Genomic DNA, 15124 nt, shown 5'->3' with positions numbered 1-15124 from the left:
CCCCTCGGATCACAGCCGGTGGCTGCGCAGGATCCAGGGGGCTTTATCGTCAGAAGCAGACATTTTCACATAATATTCACTACAGTCTATATTACCCCCCGATATACAGATCACCGGCTCCAGAGCTGGCGCACCGCGCTGAGTGCCGAGTATCTATACAGCTCAGCACCGGTTATACACCTCCAGCTGCCGCCTGGCATGGAGGAAAGTCCGTCACGACCACCACATACAGAAAAACTGGCCAACCACAGCGAGGGGGGGTACACCCGGCCGAGAAAGGGTTAATGAGTCGGGCAGCTTCGTGATGGAAGCCTTGCACACTCACACTATGCAGAGTACACATATTCCTCACACACTCATGAGTGCATGCACAAGTCTAGCACACTCACACTCTGGCCGATCATACTCGCACACTCATACTTTGGGCTGATCATACTCGCACACTCATAATTTGGGCTGATCATACTCCCACACTCATACTCTGGGCTGATCATATTCGCACACTCACACTCTGGCTGATCATACTCGCACACTCATACTCTGGGCTAATCATACTCGCACACTCATACTTTGGGCTGATCATACTCGCATACTCATACTTTGGGCATATCATACTCCCACACTCATACTCTGGGCTGATCATATTCGCACACTCATACTCTGGCTGCTCAGAAATCACAATTATATCCAGTATACTAATTAATATCCCGGGGCAATCCATTCCCTCCATAGGCCATACCAAGTAGGCACGGGGGGAGACTATCCATCCCGCTCATTACACCGTCACATCGTGTGCCCACTCTAACCCCCCGCCCTAAACATTCTCTCGCCTGCCTTTACTCAGACTTCCCGATTCCTCCCGTGAATTATCGTCATGCCCGGGGCCCCTTCCTAACACGCCAAGGAGCCACACAAACAACGTGGCCCCATCACTGAATATAAAAGCTCAGCGGCTGTGGCTGAGGGGCCCCTGGGCCTCAGATGGTCTCCGTCGTTCCTCTTCTGATTTTCCCGCTTGTCTCTTACACTTACTTTTACCACCAGTAATCACCCCTGCCTCCTGTGCACTTCCATTATCTCCATCATTTAGGATTGCCCCGGTGTGGGGTTCTTTCTGTCTCCACGTGGGAATGCCTTTAATGTGGCGGGGTAATAGGCAGAAGATCATTTTACATATTATAGGATTCCTTTCGCTTGGTCTGTACGTCATTTGACCCCATTTCTCTAATTACCCCACTCTGCCCCCCGAGTAATTCATACCACTTCCTTGCCATTCACCCGCCCCAGGACACTATATTAATTCACACCCTGTAATGCCCACTCTCAGTACCAACTTATTCATGCACTATTCATTCACCATCAAATATTCATCTCCATCACATTCACTCCCAGCTACTCATTCATGACTCATGCTCACCTTTCACATTCATTGACAATTACTCCACTTGTTTCCCTAACACTCACTCCACCCATTCAGATACTTGGCTCTAGTTGTATTGCCACTTACACCTATGCAGTTAATCACATTTCCCCATGCTCTCACACTCACTCACATTCATTCACAAAAACTCAGTGATATTATATTGTTACATATTGTTCAGTTACTCAGCAATGTCCATTGTCTCACATTCACTCACTGTTACTCAGTGACACTCACACTCTCACATCGACTGAATTGTTTTCCTCTTTTTTAACTTGAGGGTAATGCGATTGTGTATGGACCTCCAGGATCCCTGTGTGTTTGAATGAGGTGGTCCCCGTTTCCTGAGATCTGGTCACTCTTGCCCCTGGGGCCGGCCAGTAACTCGTCCAGAAGCTAACGGTCCGGCCAATATTCTCCACTTAGTTGGGATAATGAGCTTCTTTGAGGGCAGAGGTCAAAAGACATCAATCATGTCGGGGGCGTTTCTGGCTTCTCTGAAATGTAACAAGAGAGTAATCATAAAAGAGCATCAAACATCAGAGATCTGGCAGTATGTGGCGTGAGAGATGTATGTGAGTGCGGGGGATCCGGCAGTATGTGGCGTGAGAGATGTATGTGAGTGCGGGGGATCCGGCAGTATGTGGCGTGAGAGATGTATGTGAGTGCGGGGGATCCGGCAGTATGTGGCGTGAGAGATGTATGTGAGTGCGGGGGATCCGGCAGTATGTGGCGTGAGAGATGTATGTGAGTGCGGGGGATCCAGCAGTATGTGGCGTGAGAGATGTATGTGAATGCGGGGGATCCGGCAGTATGTGGCGTGAGAGATGTATGTGAATGCGGGGGATCCGGCAGTATGTGGCGTGAGAGATGTATGTGAATGCGGGGGATCCGGCAGTATGTGGCGTGAGAGATGTATGTGAGTGCGGGGGATCTGGCAGTATGTGGCGTGAGAGATGTATGTGAGTGCGGGGGATCTGGCAGTATGTGGCATGTGTTAGCATGAGTGTGCATGTGTAAGTGTGTGTTAGCATATAAGTGTGTGTTAGCGTGGCTACATGTTATGACTGTGTATATTGGCATGAGAGTATGTGTAAGTGTGCTAGTGTGAGTGTGGCTGTTAACATGGAGTATGTACGTTTCTGTGACTTTGGCCCGAATCTGCCCCCAATACCCCCCCCCCCCGTTACTGACCGTTTGAGGTGGACGTTGTGACATCTTCAGCAGCTGAGAACTTTAACTCCGTCCCATCCGTGGCCAGCGACGACCGGGATCTCTGACTTCTGTCCCCTGAGCGAGTCCGGCGAAGAATTATTTGCTGAGAAAACAGACGCGGAGTGGATGAGGTGCAGCCCACGGCCCCCCATCTCCGACCCCACGTGTGACACGTCCCCTCTCAGATAAACATCATTTATACAAACAACAGAAATAACACATTTACAGAATCCTGGATGATCGCCTCCACAAAAGAGTTACCTGAAGTTTACTGCATTGAGAAGATGGTAGATAAGTGGAACAGCCTCCCAGCAGAAGTGGTAGAGGGTTTAAACATGCATGGGATAGGCATACGGCTCCTGAATCTAAGACAAGAACCGGGTGACCAGAGGGCCTGGATGGGGCCGATCCATACCTCCGGGGTTCCTCACCTTTCTGGTCTGGGGGCTGGTGGGGGCCGATGCGCTGCTGTACAGGCTCAGGCTGGAGTTGGACCGGCTCGGGGACAGCCCTTTCTGGTTTCCAGGGATCCTGACGCTGGGCGAGGAGGAGAAGGCGTCCGGGGAGAGGTACTTCTCGTTGATCTTCAGGTTGGTGCGGCCTTTCACTGCGCGGTAGAGACGAGCGGACAGTCGCAATGTGTGTGATTCGTGCTGTTAGATCACCGTTATAAACGTTCTAACGACATTAAGGCCGGGGCCACAGAGGTTAACCCCGCCTGTCCCTTACACGTTTGTGTGAATTTTAGTGAATAAGGAGAGGCCGTGAAGCGCTGACCCCGGGTGTTAATAAAGCGTAAGACACTCCACGCACCTCGGCAGGGGTCGTTCTTTACAAGGAATTCATCCAGAGCGGTCCAGCCGCCCCCCACGCGCACCATGAGCGTACTGCGCAGGATCCGGACCATGCGGAGCTGCTGAGACTCTCCGAACTACAAGACAGAGCGAGGCGACAGAATAAAGAGCTGCATAGAGGGGGTTAAATGCATGGGGGCATACTGCATAGAGTGGGGCAGATATGTAGTTTATAGCATGGAGAGCAGTGGATCCACAGTTTATGTAATGGAGAAGAGCAGATATATGGAGAGGAATGGATGGGGAGGTTTAGTAAATAAGAATCGTGGGGGACACTGTGAGACTCCCATGACCTGCAGATACTCACCCTGTAACGGTTGGGACTGATCTGCTCCACCTGGAAACGCTTCGCGCAGTTACACTGAGCCACCTGTCTGTTCACCTGCAGGAGAATCACAAAGAGTGACCTGCAGGGAGTGGGCAGACCACTGGGGAGTGGGGGCTGCAGTGTGTGAGAGGGGACCAGACGGTGGAGGAGGCAGCAGTGTGTGAGAGGGGACCAGAGGGGGAGGAGGCTGCAGTGTGTGAGAGAGGAGACCAGAAGGTCGGAGGGGGCTGCAGTGTGTGAGAGGGGACCAGAGGGGTGGAGGAGGCTGCAGTGTGTGAGAGGGGACCAGAAGGGTGGAGGAGGCTGCAGTGTGGGAGAGGGGACCAGAAGGGTGGAGGGGGCTGCAGTGTGTGAGAGAGGAGGAGGCAGCAGTGTGTGAGAAGGGACCAGAGGGGTGGAGGAGGCAGCAGTGTGTGAGAAGGGACCAGAGGGGTGGAGGAGGCAGCAGTGTGTGAGAGGGGACCAGAGGCGGAGGAGACTGCAGTGTGAGAGAGGGGACCAGAAGGGTGGAGGAGGCTGTAGTTTGTGGGGGCAAAATGGCGGGGAGACACCAGCATAGAGTGGGGGATGTCCAGGACGTGGGAGGACTCGTAGGGAGTGAGATATCTCTACTGGTTGTCTGTGTGTATTAATAATTGCCTGTGGGTGGCAGGGCAGGAAGAAGATAATTCCAGTTGAGGCAGCTGATAAGGGGTTGAAGGGGCAATATTCTTGAGTGGGTGTCAGTCTGTTCCCTCATCTCACCTCATCCTGGATCTGGTCAGTGTCCACGGTCCTTCTCAGGAGATCTCTGGTGGGGTGCAGGGCGCTCACAAACTCGTAGTAATCGATAAATCCATCCCCGTTTATATCAAAAATATTGGCCACCGCGGTCATCTCCAAAGAGTTCGTTGGGAACCCTGCGGCCGAGCAAAAGTCAAACAATTAAAGGCAGGAATTACGGGTAAAACCATGATAAATAACCCCAGGGGTCACCGGGGAATACAAATACGCTCAGCCTAATCTACTGTTGTCTGGCTCAGTTAAGCCAGGAATATCTTCCGCTAAGTGAGGCGATCTCAGATGAGGTGTGGCAGCTAGAGACCCAACGGATCCCTGTGCTAGGGGCACACATAGGGTTAAAAAAGAAAACCCGGTGTTGTGGGGCCATTCTTGCACCGTGGGATCAATAGCCCCCAAGTTAGGGTAAATCCCACTCGGAAAGGGCACGTTTTGGGAGCACAAGCCCCTGGAACTCCTGTGGACCGGCGCCGTGGATGATTTGCCGACTCCCCAGCCACTCACTGGAGGACAGGACGCTGTCCATGAACTCCCGCAGGCTTATCCTCCCGTCCTGGTCGCGGTCGATCCCCCGGAAGACATCGAGGATGCGGGACTTCATCTGCCCGATCCACTGCATGTACCGCTTCCTCCACACCGCAAAATCAAAGCGAGCGAATTCCTGCAACTAGAGACGTGCGGAGACCGCCACAGGGTTACAGCACCGCAACAAAACGCTGACCGCCGGAATCCCGGAACTGCAGGACGCCAATCTCCGAGACCACGGGGAATCTCCATATATCGCCATACAGTGTATGTGTTCTCACCTTTCTGTACCTGGGATACAGGGTTGTGTGTCTGGACCTGGGATACAGTTGTGTGTGTCTCTATACCTGGGATACAGGCGTGTGTGTCTCTATACCTGGGATACAGGCGTGTGTGTCTCTATACCTGGGATACAGGCGTGTGTGTCTCTATACCTGGGATACAGGTGTGTGTGTGTCTCTATACCTGGGATACAGGTGTGTGTCTCTATACCTGGGATACAGGCGTGTGTGTCTCTATACCTGGGATACAGGTGTGTGGGTGTGTGTCTCTATACCTGGGATACAGGTGTGTGTCTCTATACCTGGGATACAGGCGTGTGTGTCTCTATACCTGGGATACAGGTGTGTGGGTGTGTGTCTCTATACCTGGGATACAGGTGTGTGTCTCTATACCTGGGATACAGGTGTGGGTCTCCATATCATGAGGAGGGTCTCTCTATATTTCGAGGATCTCTCGTTCCCGAGTCTGAGTGTGTTTGCCCGGGTGTAGTGTCCGTGTGTGCGGTCTCTCGTTCCATCCTCACCTCGTGCAGTCTCTGCCGGGCGCTCTGCAGGCGGCACTGCCGATCCAGGGCCAGGAACCACAGCTGCTGCCAGCGGTTAAGGAGCTGGGCCATGTGGGGGGTCTGGGGCGCCAGGTCCAGGAGGGGCACCGAGGGACTGGCTTGGGGTGACTTCAGGGAGTTTTGTCTTTCTGAAGAAAAAAAAAAAAAGGGCTGAGAGCAGCTCCCTGGGGGAAGCTTGGATCGAGTGGGGTCTGGTTAGGGGGGAGGCATTGGCGTGAATTTTAGGGGTAACACTGGGTGGCTTGACGGTTTCAGAGTATAATTGGCATGCCTGTGGATGGCAGAGGGTTTCTCTGCTATCAGGCTTTAAGCAGTGAGGATGAGCGGGCACTCACTTGCTGAGAGTTTGCGAGAGGTCAGCGCTCTCGTCTCTGGCACTTTGCGCTTGCAGTTCTTGGTCACTCTTTCCACTTCGGGCTCCTTCCGGGTTAGCTCGTCCATGAAGACCTAGAAAGGGGCCAGACCGGAGGAAGTGAGGGGCAAGAAACACTAAGGCAGGGGTCTGGAAACAGGGAGGATGCAGGCGAGGGCGTGCAGGGTCACTGTGAACTCACATCCCCTCGCTGTAACTTTTAAGGGGGAGAGGACGGTTAACCCTTAACTCGACTTGTTAGTGAATAGACACAGGCGTCTCCGCTTGTCAGCTCTCTCCATTCTAAAATCCCAGTTCTGGGGCAATCCCTGGAATGTGCAGATCACAAATCTCATCACTCCTAATCGTGCGTTAAACTAGAGGCACATAGAGCGCTGGGTGAATCGCTGTAACACTACACTGCCTCCTAACCCGCCCTACGCTGGGGCAAAGGTACTGCTTGCTTACATTTAGTTTTATGTCGTCCTCTTGTTATTTCGGCAGTGGATAACTGACCGTCACGTTTAGAACATTTAGCAATATATTTGTTTCGTTATTTGCAGTGGCTCCAGGTAATAACGTTCTAACTTACAAAGAGGGTAGTAGATAAACAGAAAAAACACCCAGCAGAGGTGGTAGAGGGTAATACAGTGAGGGGATTAAACATGCATGGGATAGACATACGGCTCCTGAATCTAATCCAACGACTGATTAAGGTTTGAGTCGTTACAGCAGGAGAAACTAATCTGGCTGCCATCGACCATGCGCATCCCTCTGCCCAGGGCAGATTACCGAGTGCTGTGATACGGCTTCCTCCATGGCTTCTATATCATTAGGGAGAGGCTCCTGATCCCGGATACCAAGAGCCTCTTCTGCCGACGTGATCCAGTCCAGGAGCCGGGCCACCTCCTCGCGCTCTGTGGCCAGTGCCTGAATCTGCGCATGAATGCGCTCCCCCTGGTGCTGGGCCCAGGATGCCACCTGCAGGGAGACCCCCACATATCACTGCGACGTCACCCCAAAAATAACAGTGCTGCATGCACACCCCAAAATCCACAGCTCCTTTAAATCTTACACTCCATTTACAACTGCCCCCCAAATAACCCCCCAATAACCCCCACAAACCCCTCCACAGCCCTGGAAATGTCTAAAGCACAGGGTTGGGGGGCAGACGATAGCGGGGGGGGCTCTCACCTCCTGGTAGCGCGTCTTGGCGATGTTCAGCCAGGATTTGATGGTAATTGTGGAGTCCGGGTGACAGGCCGAGAGGATCTCCTGCCCCAGGGAAACGATGCACTCCAGGGCCAGCTGCTGGCACTGCAACGTGCCCACGAGCTCCTGCAGAGAGGGGCAGAACCCGGGGGCAACAGAGGGGAGCGCAGGGGTACAAAGTAAAGAGAGGTAAGATTGAGAGGCAGAGAGAAGAGCATAACGGAGAAGCAGACAGAGGGGCCGGAGGGAGAGAACGAGGGGCCGGAGGGAGAGAGAGAATAATCTGCCGTTACTATTTATTGGGATTATTTGCCATTTGTGCCCCTGATCCCCGCCAGGCAGAAGAAATGTTTATTCTCTGCATGAGCCGTCACCAAATTATTAATACTTTTCTCTATAACACCGGAACGCAGAGGCGTATCTACTGAAAATAGCGCCTATGGCAAGCACTGAAATTGCGCCCCTGTCCAAATATCTAAAACCCATTTACTAGCCCCTGCTGCCTATATATATATATATATATATATATATATATTAGTCCCTGCTGCCGATAGCGGGTATAGATCAACACACAAACCCAGATCAATTGAAATTCACTTGTGATCTCAGCACTGAAGGTATAGATCAAATAAACAGAATCAGACATACAAGTCCTGTATTTGCAGGTATACAATAATAATATATGAAACGTAGCATCGCAGGTGTAGATCAACTGAATAAGACATATTAACCCTGTATTTGCAGGTACACATAAATAATGTATGGAAACATAGCATAGCAGATATGGATCTACAGAATAACACAAAAACCCAGCTTTGCAGGTAAAGATCAATTGGAATTCACATAAAAACTCGGCATTAAAGGTATATTTAAAACCCCCTAAATTACAGGCATAGATCACAGGTTGCACCCCAAAGCCAGCCCTGGCGTCCACACTGCCCACATAGAACCTGGCCGGCACCCAGATTACACACATAAGATTTGCCATCTTTGTCCCCAAATAGCCCACCACAAGTCAACTTTGTCCCCAAACAGTCCGGCCAGTGCCATCTTTGTCCCATATACACCCTGCCTGTGCCATCTCGGTCCCCAAGGCTCAAACCTCCTGCTAGTGCCATCTTTGCCCTTCCACAATTATACATCTATGATACACAAACACTTTTACAGTCACTCACTAATTCACACTTTAATTCAGACAACTCATCCACACATTAACTCATGCTCTCCCTCATTCACTCAATGCATCCACACATTAACTCATGCTCTCCCTCATTCACTCAATGCATCCACACATTAACTCATGCTCTCCCTCATTCACTCAATGCATCCACACATTAACTCATGCTCTCTCTCATTCACACAATGCATCCACACATTAATGCACACTCTTTACTTATATCTACCCCCTCTCCCTCCCCTATCACTTTCTACCCCCTCCCTCCCTCCCTTATCACTTTCTAATCCCTCCCCCTACCTTATCACTTTCTAATCCCTCTCCCCCCCACCCACTATATACCCCCCCCTCTCACCTTGAAGTCCAGCGACGGGAGCACAATGCTGCTGTCTTCCTGCACCGCTCGCTGGTGCCCGCTGCTTCACTGCTGAGCGCCGTAATATGACGTCATATTTCGGCGCCCAGCAGTGAAGCAGCGGGCACCAGCGAGCGGCTTTTAAACGCGGTCTTCTTTTTTTTGATGCGGGGGAGAACCAGGGGCGCCGAGCGGTTGCTAGGCTCCCCTCTATCTCCTCCGCATCAGTGTTTAAAATCCGCTCGCTGGTGCCGGCATTTCATGCTGAGTCCGGCAATATGCCGCACCGGGACGGGGGTAGAGGGCTCGTGGAGGAGAATGAGGGGCACCGAGCGGTTGCTAGGCGCCCCTCTCTCTCCTCCGCATCAAAAACTAAAACAAGAAAAACGGCATTTAAAAGCCGCTCACTGGCGCCCCCCTTGAGATGGCGCCCATGGCACGTGCCATGGCTGCCATACCCTATATACGCCTCTGCCGGAACGTGACATTAAGCCGAAGCGGGCGCTGGACGGAAAATCTCGCCCACGGGTCCTCAGTCCTATTCGTGGCCCTGAACACAGGCTGTACGGGGCTACACAGTCTCGCAATACACACAGAAACCACCTCATGTGTAGGAAGTACCCCTCGCCCCAATCAGGGGTCCGTCACACCATCATTTCACAGACCCCAGAAGGTCACCGTGCATGTGCAACAAGTGAGGAAATGATGTGCTTGAAGTGTTGAGGTCGGGCAGACTGGACGGCCAAACGGTTCTTATCTGCAGTCACTTTCTATGTTTCTCTATAACCTCGTGAGTGGCGGCCACCATCTCACCTCCAATTCTCTGTTCCCCATAGTAATGAGGGGCACTCACCTGCTGCTGGATCTGGCACTCCTGCAGGGCCTGCTCATTCTCGGGGATCACTCCGCACTTGAGTACTCGCTCAGACTCTCCCAGACGTTCCAGGAATGAGGTCACCAGACTGTGAAACTCCTCAGCCTTAAAGGCAAGTAAAGAGAAGTGAATAATGCGTGACTATCACGGTGCACACATGTAACATACATGACATACGTGCAGGGTGTATAGTAACACGTTTCTCACAGAAACAGCTGCTTTAAAATGACTCTAAAATGAACATCACAGAAAATGTGGAACTGGGAACACAAATGTCTTCCAGCAGGGGGAGGATTCTCCTTCTGCACATTGTTTTATGAGCACTTCCTGTACAGCTGCAAGTAACATGAAAGACAAAGCAGGAAGTGGGGAGTGCAAAGGAAAATGTCTTCCCCCAGTTGCTGCCCCGTTTAGTGTCTCGTGTAACGCCCCCAGTGAATGAGCGTGCAGGACCCTGCCGCCCTCACCTGCCGCAGGGAAGACTCCAGCCGCCCCTGTTTGCTCACAGACAGCTGACACACCAGCTCCCAGCGATGGTCCAGCTCCTCCATTTGGCGCTGAAGCCATTGCGAGTCTTTCCCAACGCCACCCCGACTCAGGTCCCGCACCGAGTGCTTCAGGGTCTTCATGCAGCCGGCGCGCTTTCCCAGCTCCTTCTGGAAAGCCTGCAATCACAACAGCATTAACACACTGCTTTATGACGATGCTAATGAAATCCCTTCCTCCATAGACTTTCATTACTCAGAGTGCCCAGCCGGGTGATTAAGACCGAGCCATTCTATTGTTTCCGGCAGGCATTATGATAAGGAGTCGGTAGAGATGGCTGACACGTTTCTGTAAACCGGTCTTCACCTTGTGCTTATCCAGGAGCTCATTCACCAGATCCCGATCCCCACCGACCGGCATCTCCTCCGACAGCTGGGGTTCAGCTCTGTAAAGCCAGTCCATGAGGGCCTGCAGAGCCTCCGTGAACTTGCCCGAAAACAGCAAGGATTCCTCCAGCTTCTGCTGCCTGGAATAACATGCGCGGGGTGCAAGCAGTCATACATACAAGGAGCATACTGACAGCGTGGGAGGTTTCTTGGCTTTAAGAGCTAAAACAAAATCTATAGAATGATTGTAATAACAGAATATTGAAATGTTGTATGTTGCGCTTTTTATTGATAACTTTTTAGCAAGTTTTAGGATATTATAAGTTAAATGAAGCCGGTCGAGATGTCGGAAAGATTTATGGGAAATGTACCCAGAATGTACAAAAACATGTCAGTGTTTGATCTTGTGTCACATGACAATTAAGGGTTCCCGAGAAAATGTACAGACAAAGCAATATACTTAATTATTTCTGGGAAGGGTCTGGAAGTTCAGCAGGTTTCCAGTACTGCATTTAGTTATAAAAGTCTTAATTTGGCGGGTAGGTGGAACAGCAGTTTTAACTCTTTGTAAAGTGCATATCGGGGCCCCCGCTTTGCCAGTAGTGTGGCCCTCTGACACCCAGCACCCCGGTACCTCTCCGTGGATCTGACGCAGACATGCTCCCACCGCTCTCGCAGTTGCCCCATGGACTCGTCCAGCTTCTGCCCGTCCTCTGCCAGGCGGACTTTCTCCCGCAGAGCTCTGCCACTGCGCAGGGTGGCTTCATACACCGGCCTCTTGGACCTCAAGATCTTCTGAAACGCCTGTGGGTTCACACAAGGGGTTAATGGGGAGGAAGGAGCTGGGGGTAAATGATTACAGGGCCGAGATTTTTAAAGATCTGCTTTAATGCCCCAGGTTCAGGGTCCAGATACACCCCAGGGGAGTGACTGGTAGCTGGCGGGGGTAAATCATTAATCACCAGCTGAACACACGGGTCCCGCAGTGCGGGGGTAACATATAAAGTGGGTTTGGGGGATTTTATCCGTCTCACAGTCCCAGGAAACGGTTAATTATTACAAATCAGGTGTTTATGGGAATAAATGAGCGATTTCTCACATGGTCAGCTATGACATCATGGATACAGGGACCGCAAAGACAAGATGCCCTTGGCTTCCATTGTGATGGTTCATAGGCCGTGTAATTATTAGGGTAACCCCGCTCCCTGTGTGCCGTTAACACCGCGAGGTATTATTAGTGTTTTAGTTGCGTTTTACTGCAGAAGAGTCTCGTGACCAATGACCCCGCGGGGGGTCGGAGTCCGCATTGAGGTGAGGGTTGGAGGCACCTTGTGCTGGTTCAGCTGCAGCTTGATTTGCTCCTGACTCGTCGTGCTGTCAACGAGCTGCGAGTCCAGAGTCCGATCCACCTCGTCCAACCATTCCAGCAGCATCCGCCGGGACTCGCTGAACTGCGGGAGCAAGACGGACAGACTGACGAACACTTTAACGGGCAGACGCTCTCATGAGCCGGAGGCCGCGGAGTCGTGGGATGCCTGGCACCGGTGGCACCGAGGCACTCACCTGCTTGGCGGCTCTCCTGGCCTCCTCCAGGCTGCGCCCGCGTTCCTCCGCTCGCTCTTGCACTTTCCCGAGCCTCTCGCGGGCGCTCTGCACCAGGCTATGGGTCACGTCTCCATCCTGCTTCCGACTCACGTCCTTCAGGCGGGAACAGACGGACTCCAGACCCGACAACTTCTCCTCGTGAAGCTGGATCTCCTGCGCCAGGTCCTGCAAAAGCAGCCGAAGAGAGTCCCTTGAGACTATTACGGGGCACGTACCCCTGAGTACCAAGCGTCGGTGGCCATATCTGTCTTACGGCGCGTATAATCCCGCCGTTTTGACTTTGCCGTTACCTTGTGCTCCTGAATCTGATTGGTCACGGTCTCGAAGATAACGCTAGGAGGCCCGGCCGCGTTGAGACGCCCCTCCGCCTGTCCGATCCATACAGAGAGCTCCTGGGCCGTGTTGTAGAATTCGGTGACCACCGCCAGGCCGTCTGCCAGGCAAACCTGCAACGCAACATCACGAGGTCACTGTGACCGCCATTAACAGACCCGACATGGCGACCACACGGAGCGCTACGCACCTTCCAGTCCTGCACCTTGGAGCACACGCTCTCCCACTTCTGCTCGAGTATCCGGAGCTGATGCTCAGAGCTGGAGCCGCGAGGCTGAGGACAGGAGGCCAGCAGACGCTGGAGCCGATCTCGGACGCTGTTATACGAGTGCTGCTTGGACTCCATCTCTTTACAGAGATCCTGGTGAAGGAGGAAGTCATGGCTTTTAGCTCATTTTCAGTGAAAAGATGAATTCCAGGTATGGGCCGCCACCCCAACCATGTAATATCTAAAGCGTTATTTTACTTGTTATTTTGGGGACTCCTTTCTCCTCTCTTACCAGGTGTTTAGTTAGCGCATCCCTCATGGACTCCGGATGTCCCCAGGCTGGTTTTGAGAAGGACAGATGCGCTTCTACTTGGTCCAGACACTGGAGAAGGTCGGTGATCTCCAATGTCACATCCTGTATCTGCACCAAAGGGGTAACAAAGACGTTAATCCGAGTAACGAAGACACGCTGAGAGTCCAAAACAGTGTCCACGCATCTCCTAAAGCCCAGAACGGACGGTTATGAACTCTTATAAGCTGCCGTGGGCCGGCGTGGGCTGCTATCTGCTGCTAAGGGTCACGATGTGTGGCCCGGATCACCGTTTGGTTCATGCGTTACCCGGCTGAGGTCGTTCTCCAGCTCCAGCTGCCGTCTCTCGGTCTCGCTCTGTACGTGGTCCCAGCACGTCTTGAGTTCGCTGAGTTTGCCCTGGAGCGAGTCGGCCCCATCGCCAAGGGAGGTTAGTAGGAGACTCTGGCCAACCTCGGTCACCGACTCCACCGTTCGAACGTGAGAGAGAACATCGTTCCTCAGGACCTGTGAGGATATGGTGCTGGGTCAAAGGGCGTCGAGAACCAGGGGTTTCTCCTGCCACCGGCCCGTCGGGACCTTCCCTTTTATACCTTGTGCTTTGCCAGCTCGATCTCACAGGCCTGGAGGTCGGTGCAGACCGGGCAGGGTCCTCGTAGCTGCTCGACTGTGTGCGATAACCAGTTCAGGAGCTCTTCCAGCTGGTTCTGGAACTGGCCAAGACCCAGCAATGCATCTTCTAACTGGTGCTGAGAAACGAACACAGAAAAAGAATCACGTCTTGCGTAACATACCGGGGAGTGATGGGAGTTATTTATTAAAACTCTGGATTGCATCTTTCTGTTAGAAAACCAGTGGAGGAGGGGAATCGCCCTAAAAAAAAAACCCCTAGGGGCAAAACCAGACAGCAGACACAGCTCTAACAGCTCTTGGGTAGTGGGAAAAACGGCAACCGTTTATATCTGATGGGGTCAGCATGGAACCATATTGTCAGGGTCTCTGCTCGCCTGTCTCTTTATGTAGGGCGCTCTCTCACCTGCCGGTTCACTGCCTCCTCCTCCAGATGGTCCCAGCGCTCTCTGAAGTCACAGAGCTGAGAATCGCTGGTCTTCCCAGACATGGCGCCGACGTTCAGGTGCCCGAGACTCTCCAACTCGACCCGGTGCTGGTACAGATCTCTCTTAAACTCCTGCACCCAAGAAACATGAAAAAGCAGCTTATGGGGTGCTGGTTCCTGGTGGGCCACGCATGCCATATCCTTTCTATACATCACGGACAGTCCAGGGCCGACCAGACCAAGGCAGATATATCACCAAAAATTAACAATTAACTGAGGGGGGCTTCATATAAATGATTAAAATCTAGAATGGCTTCTCACCTTCAGATCGCAGAGCTGCTGCTTTAAAATTTCTAGGTCTCCGCCCACGAGGAACTCCTCAGAGAGCCGCGATTCTGCCAGGACGAGCCACTGCTGCAGGCCCTGAGGAGAGAGTCACCGTTACCAATCTCTGCGTTCTATAGAGCGCAGACCACGCTCTACAATCTCCTTCAAGGACATGCTTAACCTTTCCATAGATGATGGGCCCCAATAAAATATGTCTTCCCACAGGCTCCTCATACGTTACAATCATCTGGAATAACACCAGGGGGACCATCTCTCCTGTGTGTACCTGCGTGGCATCCTGGTATCTGAGCGTGGACTTCAGCTGCTCCTCCAGCCGGCTGTACCTCTCCGTCCACATCTTATTCAGCGAGTTCCATGTGGTGTAGAGCTGTGGAGATGATATCTCAAGATGTAACATAGGAAAGTATTTCTTCACTAAGAGGGTGGTAGGTTAGTGGAATAGCCTTCCAGCAGAG

At 52.3% G+C, this 15124-nt stretch overlaps 1 protein-coding gene across 1 annotated transcript in view; it reads right to left on the bottom strand.

The window, feature by feature from the left end:
- Positions 1-1891: 1891 nt before the first annotated feature.
- LOC149273623 (microtubule-actin cross-linking factor 1, isoforms 6/7-like) overlaps positions 1892-15124 on the bottom strand; it is a 29949-nt gene continuing 16716 nt past the window's right edge. Inside the window, exons 16-40 of the mRNA XM_089506105.1 lie at positions 14935-15036; positions 14643-14744; positions 14301-14453; positions 13858-14013; positions 13574-13771; positions 13247-13375; positions 12937-13107; positions 12704-12859; positions 12372-12578; positions 12137-12259; positions 11443-11612; positions 10789-10948; positions 10404-10601; positions 9916-10041; positions 7516-7659; positions 7114-7302; positions 6320-6416; positions 5928-6133; positions 5102-5264; positions 4562-4716; positions 3797-3871; positions 3449-3566; positions 3067-3242; positions 2615-2738; positions 1892-1917 (exon numbers count right to left, since the gene is read on the bottom strand). Coding sequence (XP_089362231.1) covers positions 1892-1917; positions 2615-2738; positions 3067-3242; positions 3449-3566; positions 3797-3871; positions 4562-4716; positions 5102-5264; positions 5928-6133; positions 6320-6416; positions 7114-7302; positions 7516-7659; positions 9916-10041; positions 10404-10601; positions 10789-10948; positions 11443-11612; positions 12137-12259; positions 12372-12578; positions 12704-12859; positions 12937-13107; positions 13247-13375; positions 13574-13771; positions 13858-14013; positions 14301-14453; positions 14643-14744; positions 14935-15036 — 3624 coding nt within the window. The remainder of the gene's footprint in view (positions 1918-2614; positions 2739-3066; positions 3243-3448; positions 3567-3796; positions 3872-4561; positions 4717-5101; positions 5265-5927; positions 6134-6319; positions 6417-7113; positions 7303-7515; positions 7660-9915; positions 10042-10403; positions 10602-10788; positions 10949-11442; positions 11613-12136; positions 12260-12371; positions 12579-12703; positions 12860-12936; positions 13108-13246; positions 13376-13573; positions 13772-13857; positions 14014-14300; positions 14454-14642; positions 14745-14934; positions 15037-15124) is intronic.

The sequence above is a fragment of the Sceloporus occidentalis genome, unplaced genomic scaffold, assembly GCF_023333645.1.
Source record: "Sceloporus occidentalis isolate IW3139 unplaced genomic scaffold, rSceOcc1.0.p SCAF_363, whole genome shotgun sequence".
Taxonomy (NCBI): Eukaryota; Metazoa; Chordata; class Lepidosauria; order Squamata; family Phrynosomatidae; genus Sceloporus; species Sceloporus occidentalis.
The sequence above is the reverse complement of the archived record's forward strand: the minus strand, read 5'-3'. Positions and strand labels throughout refer to the sequence as shown.